Genomic DNA, 18,396 nt, shown 5'->3' with positions numbered 1-18,396 from the left:
CTTCTGTTACAGAAATACTGCTGACCCTGGAGATGATGTTGGGTTACCGTGTGCGCTGAGCAGCTGAAACCTTTTGGATGCGGTTGGTTGCGCTCTTATAGACTGGTATGAGACGCCAGCTTGCAGCCCGTTGTGGAGGTGACCTGATCCGGCTCCAGATCCAGAGCTGTGGTGTTCCATTGCGCAGCCTCTCCAGCGGGCAGCCTGGGGCTGGATTACAGACGGCCGGTCTGTTCACTGCATTCACCGTAGTGCGACTTAGATACCTTCTGTGGAGTCATTATGGACAGGCAAATTTCATTGGACAATTTGAAATGAATGTATTTAATTGTATGTATTTAAGAAAAACTATGCTGTTTTCGTTTTTGGGTTTTTATTTTATTTTTTGCTTTTTTTGTTTTTGTTATTGATTTTTTTTTTTTCAAGTTTTTGACACTGGTTTCTAACCTCAATTTCCTTGGGCTGTTAGCCCAATAGATACTTTTGTTACCACATGAAGGCTTTTTTTTTTTGTTTCCCTTGTTTCAAAGTTTGTATATTTTTTACTTGGAGGGGGGGGGGGGGTAGGAGGAGTGGGGGGTTCAGAGTAGTAAGTGTAATAGTAAAACGCACTGCGGCAAAGTGAGAAAAATGAACATTTTAAAGGCACTGCGGATTATTATCCTAAATAAATTGGGCGTTTGATGGCATAAAATTGAAGGTAGGCAATTCATTTTTTTTATCAACAATTTGTAGGTGTTCTTTTTTCCCCCCCAGAGGTTAGTTTGGTTGTAGCAGGAACATAATAGCGTGTTTCTCGAAATGCTTTGCAGTGCATTACAATTACGTATAGCTGAATGTGAAAAATTTAAATGAAAAATCCAGGGTGCATATAATTGATTTAACACAGATTTCTTAGTGCCCCCCCCCCCCCTTTTTTTTTTTAACAAATATTAAAGAACAAGCATGTCAAATGCGGTTACGGTCAGGCGTATGAGACCAGGGAGGTGGTTATTCCCTAAGGCACTTCCTCTCCTCCATCTGTAGGTTTATGAAAAAAAAAATTTCCGTTGCAAGAATATTCACTTGGAAAGAAACTTTATTAAATCCAATGTTAGAGAACACTTCACTTCAGGTTTTAAGTTTCCTATTATTACAGGGTGTTTTTTTTTTTTTTTTATGGTACATTAAAAACTAGCTTCTTTGTAAACAAGCAATAATTTAAGTTTAAAGATCTTTTATTTGTAATAGTTTGTTTTATAAAAAAAAAAGTGTTGTCAATTTAAAGTTTAAAAGGTACTTCAGTATTAAATAGGTAATTTCTAAACTGTGGCCACTGAAAGTAGCTTTATTGGTCACAACGCTTTTGATAGACCTAGTTTGTAGGCATTATCCTTTTTTAGCCCAATGTCCTGCTTAGATTCTGAATGTTCTGTGTAGGAAACATCACAATGGTTTCATTTGCGTTCTTTCATAATCTCGGAAAGGAAGATCTGTCCGAGGACACGATCCCAAGATTTTCTTTGCAAACCATTAATCACGAGAAACCTTTATGCTTTGCACTGGCTGTGATCTGTATTTTTGGGAAATGCTTATATGTTAGCGCTACACTATTGCGGACATTTATGAAAATTTGATTCACACCAAAAAAAAATAATTATGTTCACGTTCTAGTCCATGCTGGAGAAATGACTCTGGCGGGATACTCGTGGGAAAGAGCGTTTTCTATTCTCCCAAGAATTTTCATAAATGCCCAAGTTTGAAAGCCTAAGAAGCTGCTGGTATCACTGCGGCTCATCTGAGGCATTACAGTACGGCGCTTTGTGCTGAAGGAACGTTCCGGATTTCTCTTCAGTCCATTGGTGTTCTCTAGAAGAACTGGATGTCACGGACAGCTGTTAACCTCCTGTAATGTTCATCGATCCATATCCATGACCCTCCTTAGTGCATATTCATTTGACCGAATTCTATTGCGTCAGTCTCCAAACATAAGAAAATGTTAAAGTATATTATGTAGATATCACCACACATGTTTTGTACAGATAGATTTTTACTGACTTTAAAAGAAAAAAAAAATATTACGCAGTCTGGAGCCTTTTTGTGTTTTTTTGTTTTATGTGTTTTTTTGTTTTGTGTGCATTTTTGTTTTGTTTATCTGGTAATCGCATTGAAACTTGTCGCACAGTCTGTTTTTGTTGGTTTGGTCAAGGTGGTGGGGGGAGGGGGAAGGAATTGACCAAGTGAACGTGGCCTTGACACACAAGGGAAGCAGCCATCATGTGGGCTGAACGGATTCTCGTTACGGTGCAGCTGGACAATTCACTGAGACTGACATCATAGTGCCTCGAGTTTCAGGGTTCCTTTGTGTTGCTAGGTTGCATTAACATTGGTTCAGTTCATAATTCATCCACATGAATTCCATCCACATAGGATTGGTTCATATGAATTAAACAAAGCCCACAGGGATTACAAAAACAGTAAAACAATTAAGGTGGCTTATTGCAGATATACACACATACAAATGTGCTATACAACATTCTCTAAGATTTCTGCAGTCAGAGGAAATCTTCCTGTGGGTGCGCTGCTTTCGTAGAAAAGTGTTGGTTTGGGCCACGTTCAGTGATTGTGTTGTACATCTACCGGGGTAGCGAGCAAATGCCACTGCCGATAATGACTTTCATGGTCTTTTATACATATACCTCTCAGCTCACTCACAAGGGGACCCTGCTCAGACTGGCCCCCTGAGTTTGGTTTGTTTGATCCTGCTTATGGTCACCAGGCTAAAGTCTAGTGACCAGCTTGTCAAATGCATATTTAAATGCCAATGTTGCACTTTTTGGATGCAGATACTTAGACCACTGTATCATCCCACTCTTTTTTTTTTTTTTTTATATATATTTTTTTTTTCAGTGTAAATATCTATACATATTTTCTTTTTGAGAGGGGCGGGGCACTGTTCAAAGGAAACTGGTGTAATTCCAACAGAATGCAGACTGCACATCATTACATTACCAGGCAACCCTAAGAGATTTGTCCCAGAAACAAAGTCCAAATAATTATTGTCGGGGATATCTGCTAGTTGCCCCCATTACACCCCCCCTCCCCCCCAAATCCCTCATCCCCATCTGAATTGTCATGAACAGTAATTACATAATTGCTATAAATTCAGGTTGGAACATTTTGCTTCTCAAGTCTTAGAACGTATGCGGATATTTTGATCATATTGATCAATGTATAGTAAATCAGCCAACCCTCTCCTGGCTTTGCCTGTATTTTGCATCCAGTCTATGTAACACATCACCTGAGCACAGGTTTTTCTCTTTGTTGCATACGACGAGAATCCTTTCTATTATACTCTTTGCTACGAAGAAATGTGAACGGCACATAATGTGAAATATTGCTAGATAGGCTTCACTGCAAGTAGCACGGTCAGTTACTATAGCATGCCACACACACAATGGGGAGATGTACCATCATGTCATTATGTATTGGAATCTAGCGATGAGTTCATTGTCGCTTTACATCAATCATGAACACGTTTCCCATGTAGAGTTGAATGTGCACGTGCGGGCAGGGTTTAGTGTAGGTCACACCGTTGGTCTCATGTGTTCCCTTGCTATGTCAGCACATATAAATGCAGCAATCGGTGTTGGAGAGATGATGCCACAATGTATATTGTTCCGTCCCGAAGTGCGAATTCTAATAGACAAGAAGTCATTAGAAGCGCCGTGTGCCATTCACATAATTTTATTTATATAGTATTTGCATATCATTCCTAAGCTTTATCGCATTAACGGTCTTGTCATGCATGTAACCTAGTATAGTGACACCAAATTATGCCACCACTATTATAAGCGCCATCTTAAAGCATTGTTGTCTGGAAATCCAAACTATAAATAGTTGTCAACAAAATGCAGCTCTACGTTCCAGTGGTATACTATCGTCTTGGCTAAACTTGTCCTCAGCGAAAAAGACACTTAGTGACATCCTGCATTTATATTTAGTAGATGTAAACCAGATCCTATCTGCTGTGATTTTTACAGATGATCACTGCAGAAAAACTGCCACAATGGCACTACCGGCATAGTGTACCCATTGCCCTCTGCCAACATATTATCTGATATATAAAAATCCCATATAATGTAAGGATAATAGGATATAAGCGGAGCTGACATGAGTGGGACACAAGGCGCATTGGACCTTATTCAGGTCCCTTCGCTCCCCCGTGCATGCAGGCGTTCATCTGACATCACCATATATGTCAACTGCCCGCCCACTTCCTGCCGAGGGTGCACGCATATCTAAGTGACCTGAGATGCATGCACCTTTGCCATAATTTGATCAAAATTATGGGGGTAGTTCCCCCTAGCCTGCGAATGGATGTTTGTTAAACATTCATTCGCAACCAGTGCGGCCGAACCTGCATTGCAAGGCATTTCCTTCTTCAGCCTGGCATTCGCTGGGAATGGTTTGGTGGACTCGCAAGGCTGTAAATTCACAACCAGAATAACCCCCATTATCCTTTGTGTCTCAGTAGTTTCCCGTAGTTCGAAAGGCCACCTCCGTTGTGTAACAGAGGCACTTGAAAGCCGCATTGCAGCTTATTCACATGCCATGCACAGAAGGTGGAACAATAGGTTAATCTAACAAAATACCTGTCCCTAATTCTAAATTGTCTTGTGAGGAAAGGAAGCACTGGATTATAAAGGGGTTTTGCAGGTCATGCTATACCCCAGGCTCCCAGGAACCTACTGACATCACTAGCTCTCCCTCTTGTGCAGCAGCAGAGCCAGACAGTCAGAATGCAGGCAGGACAACGCACAGGTAGCGACGCAGGAATTCCATGAGTCATAGGCTACCGGTGGAGTTCCCAACTAGGGGACATAGCTAATATACAGGGTATGATGACAAGTGAGGGTGGTGCTAACAAGGGCCCTTATTCTGGTTGGTGCGGCCAGAGCCGCACACGGGGCTCCGGCCGCACAAACCAATCCCCGCCCACCCTACGGATCGCCACGGCCGTCCGTACACGGACGGCTGGCGATCCGCATAAAAATGGTGGAGGCTACGCCTCCACCATGGTGGGAGCTGCCCCCTGCATTCGATGGTCGTCGACCATCGAAGGCAGGTCCGCACGCCGCGGCAGCTCCCGCAAGCTGAGACCACACGGACAATCGTCCGTGTGGTAGCTTGTATGGGGGCTGAAAGCTGACATCCGGCGACGTCAGCTTTCCGCCCCCATGAGTTGCGTCATGGCCTCATTACCATGCATACGCCCCGCGTTTGCATGGGAACGCCCATGAAACGCGGGGCGTACACATAGGGAAATGAGGGCATGATGCCTCTCACGCCCCTATACGCCCCCTTTGCGGCGGACGAAATACGTCTGCGGCGAAGGGGGCTGCACATGCGCAGATTCACCTCTGCGCATGTGCAGAGTAAAAACATCGGCGGTACGGCCGCACGCGGGCCGTACCGATCCGATTAGAATAAGGGCCAAGATGTGTAGGACATATGTCTTAAGTGTCATGGGCCTCTCCAAGGCTTAATCTTTCCCTGAGAAAATGGATTGGATTGGTTATTTCATCCGTTGTTTGGAACATTGTTGTGCGCATCAGGGGAGATATAATAACAGTTAAGGATGGATCACTACTTTCTAGAAGACCCTGGTAACCATGGGGGAATACTGCCACCAATATGGTATGGCACTTATAATAAACCGGTTGTCCATGTACTTGGGTCAGTCCAACACTTCCTTGTAAATTATAGATTGATTGCCTTGTCCGTTTATACGGTATTCAGGGTCTCTGTGTTAAAATTTTCTAGCCAACATCTATTAAACATTCAGGTATTTCCCAAAAGCTTGACCGTTACATAGAATATATATGAGTTAAGAACAATTTGGCTGCATCACTATAATGTTTTCCTTTAGGATTTATACATGGTTTCTTGAACACAATGTGATATTAGATGTAATGTGCTATTGGATGCTTGGCTTCACACACACACACACACACACACACACACATTTTCTTACTAGTGCTTGGTTTTATTTTTGTTTTGCTCATCTTCTCCTGGACCAGAGTCCTGGAAATTTTGGGATTGTGGTTTGATTGTCCCTAGTTCGTTGATTCCTACCTCTTCTCCTGACTGATACTGCATGACACTGAGGTCTTGTTCAGCCACCTCCAGCGAAGGGCAATGAGTTTTTTAAACAGGTGTTTTTTTTTCCCCTTTGGCAAATTATTATCTACAGTTCAATCGGCATGGAAATTCCTGCTTATGAAATCCCACATCACCAGAGTGCTGCTGTTTTATCTCTGGAAATTCCAGATGCTTGTCTTGTTAAGTTATTGCCCTGCCTTCCTGCCCTACTTGTAGCCTCAGTGTCCTGCAACGACCCATACCAATGTTTTTTTGACCATGTTTGTATAACGTACCGTTTTCGCGTTAATGGTCAGTACGGACGTGGCTTGTTTTTAAACCGTGGCATAGCTCCACTTTACGGATCCCAAAGATATACAATCAATTTTAAAACTCGACAAAAGCCATTAATTTTCGGTGTGAATAGAGCAATTTGTTTATTTTTTTGTAGTGTTTGTGATGTAGAACGCTGCCGAGACGAAAAAGCATTGTCTGCACAACGTCTAGTGTAACTGGCTTTTGTAGGACGCTGACGATTCTGTGACACGTGGCTAAATCCTAAACCGATAGTCTCGCAGTGTCCACTCAGTGCTCACAAAGTGTACGTTCAGTGTTTTTTCGTGTTTTTTTTTTTTCCTCCTAGGTATTTCTTTGGAGATTAAACTAAATATTTTACGTTTCTTACTACAGGTGAAAAAAAAAGGAAAAAAAAAAGCTATGTGCGAGAACCTCAAAATGCTAATGAAATAGCATATGCCTTAGATCTGTTTTTAAGTATTGTATATTCCTACATAGCTGTTTGATGTATAATATTTGTATAGTGTATTGTGTACATTTTGGAAAAGTGACTCCATCTCACAAAAATGTTGAATCGGACAGGATGGGTCTCTTTCCAGAATCATTTTAACTGTTCTCTCTATCATGTCCCTATTTTTCCTGTTGGTTGTGAATTTTATTTGTACAGCTGATCTCATCTACAAAAGATAGCGTGTGTGTGCATTTACATTGAGTAAAAAAAAAAAAAAGACTTTACAAGGGTAAAAAATAAAGCAATATATAAAATATGGTTCTTCAGGAGAAAGCTTACAGTATTGCAGGTCTAGAGCCCCCCCCCCCCCCCCCCTTTCCTGACCCTTTGATAATAAAGTTCCTAAGAACAGCTCTTTGTCTCACCTGCATTGATGTCTGTATTTCTATAGTGTGAGCAGTTTATGCAAAAGGTAGATCTATTTAGAAAGATTTTAAATACACTTATGCAAGTTAATATTGCTTCGCTGATGCTTATTTGCTTATTTGATGTCAAATAATGCTACTGTAAATAAAGAATTGTTATTGCATCAATTAATAAATTTTAATGCCTTTGGGTTTATGCATTGTGCGGACAGTTTTTGTATATTGTAATGTGCAGTTAATGAACAGTTGATGACCTTTTAAGAGTATTTTATTGTTTACACCCCATTTACGCAGCAATCCCAGGTCTATCTTGGGTCACCTTCCTCCTTCTACCTTTCAGTCAGTCTCTCTTCCTGTCTGTAGCGGTTACGGTGGAGGTCTTCAGAGCCGGCCATTGCTTAGGGATGGATATCGGATGCAGATAGTTAGCAACCATCAATGTTCCTATCCATGGAAGTCCTTTTCTCATCGATTAGCAGGTATTCCATGGTTGCCAGTGCTGGGATGCAGCTTTCCGATGCCGATACAGTGGCATACTGTAACTAGAATGGGTGTAGGATGTCCAGTGCAGCAGAGCAGGAGGCCTGTGCTCTCTCTCCCTTAGCAGATACAGCTGGGATACCCAACGTTCTCCAGGTGGAAGACTGGATTCTGCAGTATACCCGCACTGTTCTATATTATTCTTACTTACAATATGCCACAGACTGAATTTATTGAGCTGCTTATGAGACAGCCAGGTATTCTTCTAATGCTGCCCATACACTTGTGAGATATTGCAAATCATTCGATTTCGACCACATCTGTTCGATAAATCGAATGATTGCACATTTTGTGAACCATGCGATGCGTGGGCACGATGGTAAAATCTCTAGTCTCATGATCTTATGTTCTGCACATAATATATATCGAATGCTGTTTTGTACGCATTAGATTTTTCTAACTGCGATGTTCGATTCCTGAAGATTTCTGCTCAAGTGTGCATGACTGCATCAAATGCTGTCAAAACCACATCAGATTATCGAACAGATTTTGTGCAATCGCATTGGATCATGCGATCCCGCCCAGTTTTTGTTTTTTCTAAATCACAAAATTGTATGCACAATTGTATGTTAAAAAAAAAAAAAAAAAAGGCATTTTTAATGCAATTTAAAAGATTCAATGGAAATCGAACCCAATATTGCATCGAAGGCAATTGCACAAGTGTATGAGTAGCATAAGACCCTTAGGCTGGCTGTATCTATCACTGCCTGCAGGATGGCCTGTAAGATCACAACAGCAGGTTAAATGCTACAAACGCACACCATAATGACCACATTGAGCATGCAAACGGGATTGACTAATATATATATGTCACTTGTAAAATGAGTACCTCTATTTAATGTAGGCGGCTGTTGGAAAAATGATGCAACACTGCACCTCATAAGAGATGGCTAATTGCAGAGGTTTCCTAGATTTGTACTAGAATACGGAGTTAGGCTCACTATAGGGCTGCGCTCACTAGGTCTACAAGCATTAGGCTGCCCGCTATATGTTGACACATGCATAAGGTTGACATTAAAAAAGGTCAACATGAAAATTACCGCCCCATAGTGCTGCTGAATTGTGACATGAAACTATTTGCCAAAATGATGGCTGCACGCATTAATCAATTTCTTCTTCTTTGTGCCGGGGAGACAGGCCTCGGACAACACGCAGAGAATTTTCAATTTGATTGACTCTCCAGAGATCAAGACCTCCTTCTCCTGTCCCTCGATGCAGAGAAGGCATTCGATAGGTTGAACTGGCACTATATGTGAGAGGTACTCACTCGCTTTGGCTTCAAAGACCGCATTCTCACATCCATCTTAGCTCTATATAGCTCCCCTACGGCCCGGGTGTTCAGCAACGGATTTCTATCCAACACATTCGCTATCATGAACGGCACCAGACAGGGACGTCCCCTTTCACCACTGATTTGTCCTTAATTGAACCCCTTGCTATTACCATACGTAAAGATTCCAATTTCCCAGGCTTGAAAATTGGCCCACACCCCCATAAACTCAGCTTTTTGCGGACAATTTTCTGCTCTTTGTGACCAACCCTACCAGTATGCTCCCTTTCCTCCACTCTATCTTAACAGCATACAGCGCAGCCTCTTAATACAAATTGAACACCACCAAAACCCTATTAATCTTTCTGGTTCCTTAGCCCACCTGCACTCATTATATAGGTATAATTGGCAGACAGAATCAATAAAATACTTGGGCATCCATATCCCTTCGCACATTTCCAATGTTTTCTCTGCGAACCTTACTCCCCTTCCCACAACCCTGACTGCCATATCTAAATCTTGGTTGGCCTAAGATGTCTCGTGGTTGGGCCGCATGGCGGCATTTAAAATGTCCCTAATTCCTAAATTGATGTACTTATTCCGCACGATCCCCTACACCTTCCCTAAAAAAAAATCTCTAAAGCTTTGCAGTTCCATGCTAACTAAATATATTTGGTCGTCCAAGCCTCCTACACTGGGCTACTCCAGAATGACCCTTCCAAGGGCCCTTGGCGGATTGAACCTTCCAGATCTATACCGTTACCACAACGCCTGCCTTTTAGCCCCTCTCAAATATTATGCCACTACTGATTCGTCAATGGGATGGGTGGATATTGAACAAACCTTTACCCCCTTCATTCCACTTGCCGACTTGCTTAGAATCCCTAGGCCCCTTAGACCTGAACATCTTGCCCTGCTGCCATCCACTAAGGCGTCCCTACACGTCTGGGACAAATTATTAGCCACCTTTTCCGCCCCGGCATTCACCATTTCAAACATCTCCATCACTACTGTAGCAAAATTAATTCCTAACCTTAACCTGAATAATTGGAAAGCCCTTGGCATCTCTTCCCTAAGAGACATTCTAGATGGAAACTTCCTACTCCCCTTCTCCTCCCTACAACACCAATACTTCCACTACCTTCAAATCTTACATTGGTGGAAGTCACTTCCTCCTACCTGTATCTCCCCAGACATAATCTCACAGACACTACTTACCAGACCCTTCTTACAAAAACTAGAGGTGATATATCCTTCTGGTACAAGACTGATAACCCCCGACAAACCCCCCAGGTCTACCGGTCAAGAAAAATGGGAGCTGGACTTGGGCAGAACATTTACCTCTGCCCAATGGCGACAGATTTTCCTTTCCTCCTAGACAATGTCCAGGTGCCTTAACCACACTGAAATGCACATTAAACTGATAAATAAAATGTACCTGACCCCTGACCGCCTCCACACATTTTGGCTCTCTTGCTCCAATCTATGCTGGAGATGGTGCGGTAATTTCGGCCACATCTATCATATTTTCTGGTCTTGCCCAACAATTCTTAATTACTGGGCTGAGGTCTTCGCTCTCATCTCCACAGTACTCAAGATGGATGTTATGCCCGACCCGGCTCTAGCGCTGTTACATGTTTTCCCTCACACGGTTTCCCCCGAAAATAGGTATGTCCTAGGCCATATCCTTATAGCTGCTCGCGCCAACCTAGCCCAACAATGGAAGCAATCTACCCCTCCGTCGCTACTGAAAGTTATCCTGAAAACAAATTACCATTTTCTCATGGAAACCAGATATATTCCATACTCTTCCACGACCTCCTCTCCTCATCTGCGCTGGCTTCCTTGGCACACACATGTGAGTGATGATGAAGGAGCCCAATATTTTCCTTCCTCCTCCCACTCTGACCCACTCCAGTTTAGCCTGATTGAACCTCCGGTTGACTAACTGCAGAGTTTACTGATCCCTATATACACTCCTGGTTTGTTAATTCCCATACACGCCACCTGCATTCATTGAATGTTTTGTTATTAGATCTTAGGGATAATATACCGCAGCACGGTATTCTGAATGATATATATTAGACTGTTGCCCATGAAAGTTGTGATTATGCTGTGTTTTGAATGTTCCCTCTTTTCTTTCTGTACCCCATAAAATTGTTTCAATAAAAAATTGATGGGAAAAAAAAACAAAAGGTCAAAATGAGTTATTCATGTTTTTTCCCCCGAAAAAGTTGTTTTTTCATACCCGCACTTATGGCACTTATACGGTGTCCATGTCAACTTATGTCGACACAGACACCAGAAACCATGAAAAACTCATGTCAACCTCTTTATGTCGACATTATCCATGTCGACCAAATGATTGTGTAGACTTAATGACCATGTTGACCTAATGCATATGCACATCGGAGCTCACGGACATTAAGCCCTGATTTGTAGGTGCTTTCAAATTAAAAACCTCTGAAGCCAGCCGCGGGGAGCCACTGATCTACTCACCAAGCCGGCAGAGGCAGTCAAGTGTACGGCGGCAGTGTGCGGTCCGCACCTCCTAGTAATGCCACTGGGGGTCACTTCATCGGCGGCCGGATGTTGGTCTGAGTGGTGGTGGGGTGGGTGGATGTCTATTGGGCTCTGGGCGCCTGTGCGGCCGAGAGGCTGGCATCTGAGCGATGGGTCCGGGGTCTGAGCCGGTGAGTCACCCAGCTGTTTTATTAATAGCAAAGCAGGCAAGGTGAGCGGATGGACGCGGAACCGCTCTGCTTCCAAAATGGAACTGGCAAAATGCAGTTCTGGCTCACTTTAACCCCTATGTATGTATGTGTGTGTGTATATGTATATTATACTAGGTGGCTTGTGTGAAAATTTGCATATTTCAAATGGTATTTATTGATTTTGGTTAAGAATGAAGGGAGAAGTAGGTGAGCAGACTCGGTTTAAGGTGTCAGGTGGGAGGGGACAGAGACTGCACAGCAGCCTGGTAGCAGTGCTGCTAGTCTTATTAGAATCCCCCATTTTTTCATACACTGATCATATACAGTGCGGGGGAAAAGTTGAGCGCATAAACGGGATATTGTCAATTTTTTTTAAACTTTGATTTGTAAGCAAACAATACCATGTGCAATTGTAAATGATCATTTCATCAGAAGGGGAGAACCTCATCTCGTAATGATACCTCATTTATCGATTTTGGTTAAGTATGAAGAGAGAAAAAGGGAGCGTCATGAAAAAATCCCCCTTTAGAAATAATATATATGGTATATAAAGTCCCCGCTCACAGCCCTCTGACAACCCAATCGCCATGAGACTTGGCCTAAATCCTGCCTGAAAAACCCTATGGTGAAAAACGCATTACATTGAGTTCAGCGGATTTGGAGTTTAATTCACTCATACAGACTTTCCTTTTTAAGATGTATAGATAAGTGTTTTTGTTAACATATTATTGCCAGCCAGACAAGTGACAAAGCTGCTTGTACAGTGAGGGGAAGCCGATACCGCCATCGCTGGCTGCTGGTATGAGCACTGTACAGGATACTTGACGGTAAGTGACCTCTCAGTAACAGCTGAGACGCTTCTGCCTATGGCAACATTAATACCCCTTTTACACCACATAAATAACCCGGGATGTTGCCAGGTCTCTGTGTTGAAAAAACCTGGGTCCAGCAACCTGGGTTAAAAGAATGTTTTTTTCCCGGGTCGGACCCATGTTGCTGGGAGGTGTAAATGGGTAACCCAGGTCAAGCGAACCTGGTCCCGTTCACACTATAGGGAGGAGGCAGCATCGATTTCAAGCACTGCCTCCTCCCCCACTCCCCTCCTCCATGCTGATCTGCTCCATCCCCTTTGTGACGTCAGGGATGCAGCATATTGCCAGGTCACTGTGGGCTAATCTTCGCAATTGCCTGGTCACTTCCCGGCATCTGCTATATGAAATGGGTACTAAGGTGCAATTCCGATATTCTAGCCTGCTCTTAGCGCTAGCAGACCGAAGGCAGAGCAAATCCATTTGCTGCATACCAAGAAGCAATACATAGCTGAAGTAAGCTGCTTCTTCAGAGCATGTTGTATTAAAGCAAATCAAGTTTGATCACTCAGTTAACACTGTATAAATGAGAAAATCTAAAACCCTGTTGGGCCAGGCAAAATACAAATGGGTCCATAGGTAAGTGACCTCCCTCTGATGGTTCCAGGTGTCGAGTTTGGGGTCCAACACTTTTTAATAATTTCACAACTACATCTACTTACTGAAAATGGTAAAATATGGGGTTTGTGCCCGCTTTGCCAGTCTATTTTATGATCAAAACAATGTTGTTCCAACAATAAATGAATTCTGAATTAATTAAATGTGTCCGTTTGGGGTCTCAATTGAATAGATCATTTCTGCCTCCAATAATTGTAGTCTAAAGGTGTGTACACACGGGCAAAAATCGCTGGCAATATGGTCGCGCTCCCGCCAGGTGCGTGCTCCGAGCAGCGACTTCCACTGCCTCTTCTCCCGGCAGTGTGACATTTTCATCAGCTACCATCTTTGGTCGCAGATGAAAACGGGACACTGAGCAATATGATTACTGAGCAATATATTGGCAGTGATCATATTGCTCTGTGTGTACACAGCTTTAGTGCACTTGTATTGTGACCACATACAAGCTGTGTGGGCTTATCTTCTGAGTGCCACCATGCCTATTAATTACCACACTATTACAAACAATTATTGGGGATCCGCCTGATTTGAGAACCCACACACTGCAATATCTGGTATTGGCTATATTGTCCCGGCTTACTTGAGAAATATGAATAAAATGGGGATCAGAATAATTCCTACGTGTGACCCGGAGTTGTGATTAGAGCACAAATAAAATGCTATAATTTATTATGGTGCACCCAAATGCTTCATAATGTTATATATATATACATCCTGCAATATGCCGGCACTCTGTCCTTGTAATCCAACTTGATTGGGTGCACCTTAAAGATACAATAACTCCTTCCCAAGAAAGGCACTCCAACACAGCATAAATATGAAGAAAAGGTTTTAGTATGGTAACGTGGACATCACCAAATACCAGTATTTTCGGGGACACAGCCCCTATCTGTTGGTGTGGATTATACCCTGACGAAGGGGCTGTGTCCCCGAAAATACTGGTATTTGGTGATGTCCACGTTACCATACTAAAGGTGGCCATACATCAGAAAGATATTGTACCCAATCATACAATCTCAATCGACTGTAAAGGTGGCCATACATCAGAAAGATATTGTACCCAATCATACAATCTCAACTGATTGTAAGATGGATTGTATGCAGATTGTGTGCACATCTTATGTACATAATCATACAATCAATCAGCAGATGGATTGTATGACTAATTGTATGATGGATTGTATGCAGATTGTGTGCACATCTTGTGTACACAATCATGCAGTAGATGGATTGTATGATTGATTGTATGATCGATTGTGTGTAGATTGTGTGTCCAAAAACCACCAAGGACTGCCGGGGATTTCAAGGGAAATTGTACACAATCATGAGCGCAATCGATCTTAAGATCGATCTTTCTGATGTATGGCCAGCTTAAGATGGATTGTATGCAGATTGTGTGCACATCTTGAGTACACAATCATACAATCAATCATAAGATGGATTGTATGACTGATTGTATGATGAATTGTATGCAGATTGTGTGCACATCTTGTGTGCACAATCATGCAGCAGATGGATTGTATGACTGATTGTATGATGGATTGTGAGTAGATTGTGTGTCCAATAACCACCAAGGACTGCCGGGGATTTCAAGGGAAATTGTACACAATCGTGAGCGCAATCGATCTTAAGATCGATCTTTCTGATGTATGGCCAGCTTAAAACCTTTTCTTCATATTTATGCTGTGTTGGAGTGCCTTTCTTGGGAAGGAGTTATATATATATATTCTAGACAAAAAAGAGAACGGGTGCTGATAGTGCTTGAATCAGTTTTAAAAACGAATTTTTATTCAGCACAAAGATAAAAGCAGGTGTAGATAAAATGTACCAAAGTTGGCAGTTCTCATTCACCGCTATCAAACAACATGAGAGTGTTGCGATGCACCTGGTGATGGAGCCGGTTACACTTGTCTGGTCTCCAACGTACAGCAACAGTGATGGGATTGATCACGACGCTAGGCCACGCCCCTACACGTTTCGTATCAACTTCGTCAGAGGGCTCAGAAGAGTGTAACCGGCTCCATCACCAGGTGCATCGCACCACTCTCATGTTGTTTGATAGCGGTGAATGAGAACTGCCAACTTTGGTACGTTTTATCTACACCTGCTTTTATCTTTGTGCTGAATAAAAAAATGTTTTTAAAACTGATTCATGCACTATCAGCACCCGTTCTCTTTTTTGTCTAGAAAATCCTCACCTGTTGGATACAGGTAAACTACTGTTTTGAGATACGGAGCGGCCAGGCAAAAGGATCCTGAGTGTCATACTTTAAAGCATTGGACTTGTTTACGGATTTTGGACTCAATTAGTCCCAGGTTCATTAGAGGTTCAGCGCACTGTTTATATTCTTGTATATATATATATATATATATATATATATATATATATATATATATATATATATATATATATATATACATACATACATACACACGTTAATGTACTAATAATGCATTGATTAAAAGGTGTATAGTACCCAAATAGCTAAAGATGGTGAAACAGAAAGTATAGAAATGAAGTTGGTTCTATACACTGAAAATATTCAGTTTCAGCATCTGTATCTGTCTATATATAAGCAAAGTAATTATTCGCACACTTCTGACGTCTGGCGTTCCTGCTACAGCCCACGTAGTGCTGATTTGCATACGATGATGGCAATTAAAAAGCTCTCTCTGTGGAATTCTGCTTAGTCCTCATATGTGGTGGCGCGGTACAATAATCCTTTGTGTCGTGTGCTCATTTACAACAGTGACTGATGTCGATTTATTTAAGCTGACTTTAAGTGACTGCTGAGTGTCCTCCTCCTACTTCTTCTAAGGGCAGATGGTAACAAAGGTACACAATGGTCTAAGGACTGTAGAACTTTATCCTTGTTAATGCTCTTTGGTCTGACATCAAAACAGAATGAGAAGACAATGCAGCAGGGCAGGGGAGACTGCTTTCACTGGATGTTCTGTTTTCATTGGCGATATCACAAAGATTTGCTATGTGTAAAGGTGGCCATACACACACAGATTTATCTTCAGATCTGGCTGGTTGGAACAAAAACATGGTTATGGATGAGAGCAAATGACAGTTGACCATTTGCTTGGAAATGCTGGAAAACTGACAAACTGTCACTCATCCATAACCATGTTTTTGTTCCAACCAGCCAGATCTGAAGATAAATCTTACTAGTGTATGGGCACCTTAAGGACTGGCACAGCAAAATCAGAGAACGCAATGTTGTGCTGGAAACACTGACTGTGTATAATCCATGTAGACATCCAGAATCTCAACTTGGACCACCCTAGCATTCTTTGTTTACTTTTCCCAGTTATTCTATAGCACACACATTCCGCAGCGCTTTACAAAGAATATTTGGCCATTTACAACCGTTCCTGACCCAGTGAAGCTTAAAATCTATGTTCCCTACTGCATACTAGGGTTGTTTTATCAGGACCCACTTAACCTGCAAGTATATATTTGCAGTGTGTGAGAAAACAGGTGGACCTGGAGGAAATCCACGCAAGCACATGGAGTCCATACAAACTCCACACAGTTTGGGCTATTTCACACGCTCCTGCCAGCGTGTGAAATAGCCCTTAGGCTGTGGTGAGGATCAAATCCAATGCCCCGGTTCTGTGTGGCAGTAATCTTAAACATTATACCATCAACAGATGATCGAAGCATTTCTGCCTATATTCAGAAAACCATTAGCGACTGCCAGCTCTCCTGGGTCAGAGTCTTCACTAATAAAAGGCCTATTATCTTGACTTGACATATTTATGGATGTTCATTTTGATGGTATATTGCTCATTTGCTTGCAATTATAAACTATTTCTGTTTCTTTCTATAACACTCAAAGGCATTGACAGTCGGATATGTTATCAGAATTGTATATTACAGCTAAAGAGGTACTGTCCCATTAGGACACATCAGCAAAAGCAACTTCAAGCCAATGTTTTTCTTCTGCATGAAACATAACGTCTCAAAACACTGCCACACGGTGGACAATCATAGGAATTGCATGATTAATACTGTTTGTTGTAGAACCAGAGATGTGCAGTCTCTGCGAATTGTTTAATTGGATTTTCTGATTGGTAGTTGATTGTACAACCATCGTTGGATTTGGCCATCGATGATAATTTATTTTCTTTCTCCTTGGCCATTCAGAACCTGTAAGTGTTAAGTAAAACCATCTGGGTCACCCCCATCTATGGCAAAAGTATTCTACATTGTCCATAAACCATTGAGGATTATGAATCTACATTGGTCGATTGCCATCCCTACGGGACTTTGGGACCATCACCAAAAAATTGTGACTGTCCCGTGAAAATTGGGACAGTTGGAGGTATGCAGGTTTACTGTAAGCTTACATAGTAAATCTTGTGTCCATCTCATGCAAACAGCTTACAAGTCACTGCTTAATGTAACAATGGACGGAGAGTTTGACAGTCTTTTCTGTTACAAGCTCAGGCTGTTGTCACTGTCATCTCAGCATCAGGAACCACTTCCACCAAATGTTTATATTTTGGTACTTGTTTAGTTTCACGGCGGCCGATATATCGGATGCGATATCGGCCGAACAGTTGCTGCCAGCGCCGCTCACAGCAACTGTTCTTTTTTTGGGAGCAATATTTAACTAAACTTCAATCAATTGATTTGGCAATATTTGTATTTATTTATACTAAAAGAACAGCCGCTGTGAGCGGAGATGGCATTTTATTTTTGAGGATCGCTTACAGCAACATTGGCACTCAAAGGGTTAATAAGGCCAACTGCCGTCTTTCAGTGGGTTACTTACAGTAAGTCAGCTGTATCCGGGGCTGACATGAGAAATGTGGCCCCTGTGGCGATCACCTATCCAATGTTATACTGTTAAAAGCCGGACAGTTGAGATCCTGACTTACAGGGGCTATTCTCCCTCGTGGGGGTCCACAACCCCCCATAGAGAACGAACAGAACCTGTGGCGAGCCCACAATGGGCTTCTTAGCCAGGGGCGTAACTAGATATTTGTGGGCCCCATAGCAAAAGTTTGTAAGGGCCCCTATTTAGCAATAGACGGTGATAAATGTATGTAAAACATATTACTTAGACAGGAAAGG

The 18,396-nt window shown here is 42.3% G+C and overlaps 1 protein-coding gene across 6 annotated transcripts in view; it reads left to right on the top strand.

The window, feature by feature from the left end:
* NCOA2 (nuclear receptor coactivator 2) overlaps positions 1-7,492 on the top strand; it is a 200,273-nt gene extending 192,781 nt beyond the window's left edge. For all 6 annotated transcript variants that reach the window (XM_083187234.1, XM_083187235.1, XM_083187230.1 and 3 more), the window contains one exon: positions 13-7,492. In XM_083187234.1, coding sequence (XP_083043360.1) covers positions 13-24 — 12 coding nt within the window. In that variant the 3' untranslated portion in view covers positions 25-7,492. The remainder of the gene's footprint in view (positions 1-12) is intronic.
* The last annotated feature ends 10,904 nt before the right edge of the window (positions 7,493-18,396 follow it).

This window comes from Crinia signifera, chromosome 5 (assembly GCF_055691185.1).
Source record: "Crinia signifera chromosome 5, ASM5569118v1, whole genome shotgun sequence".
NCBI lineage: Eukaryota > Metazoa > Chordata > Amphibia > Anura > Myobatrachidae > Crinia > Crinia signifera.
This window is presented reverse-complemented; position numbering and strand designations above follow the sequence as displayed.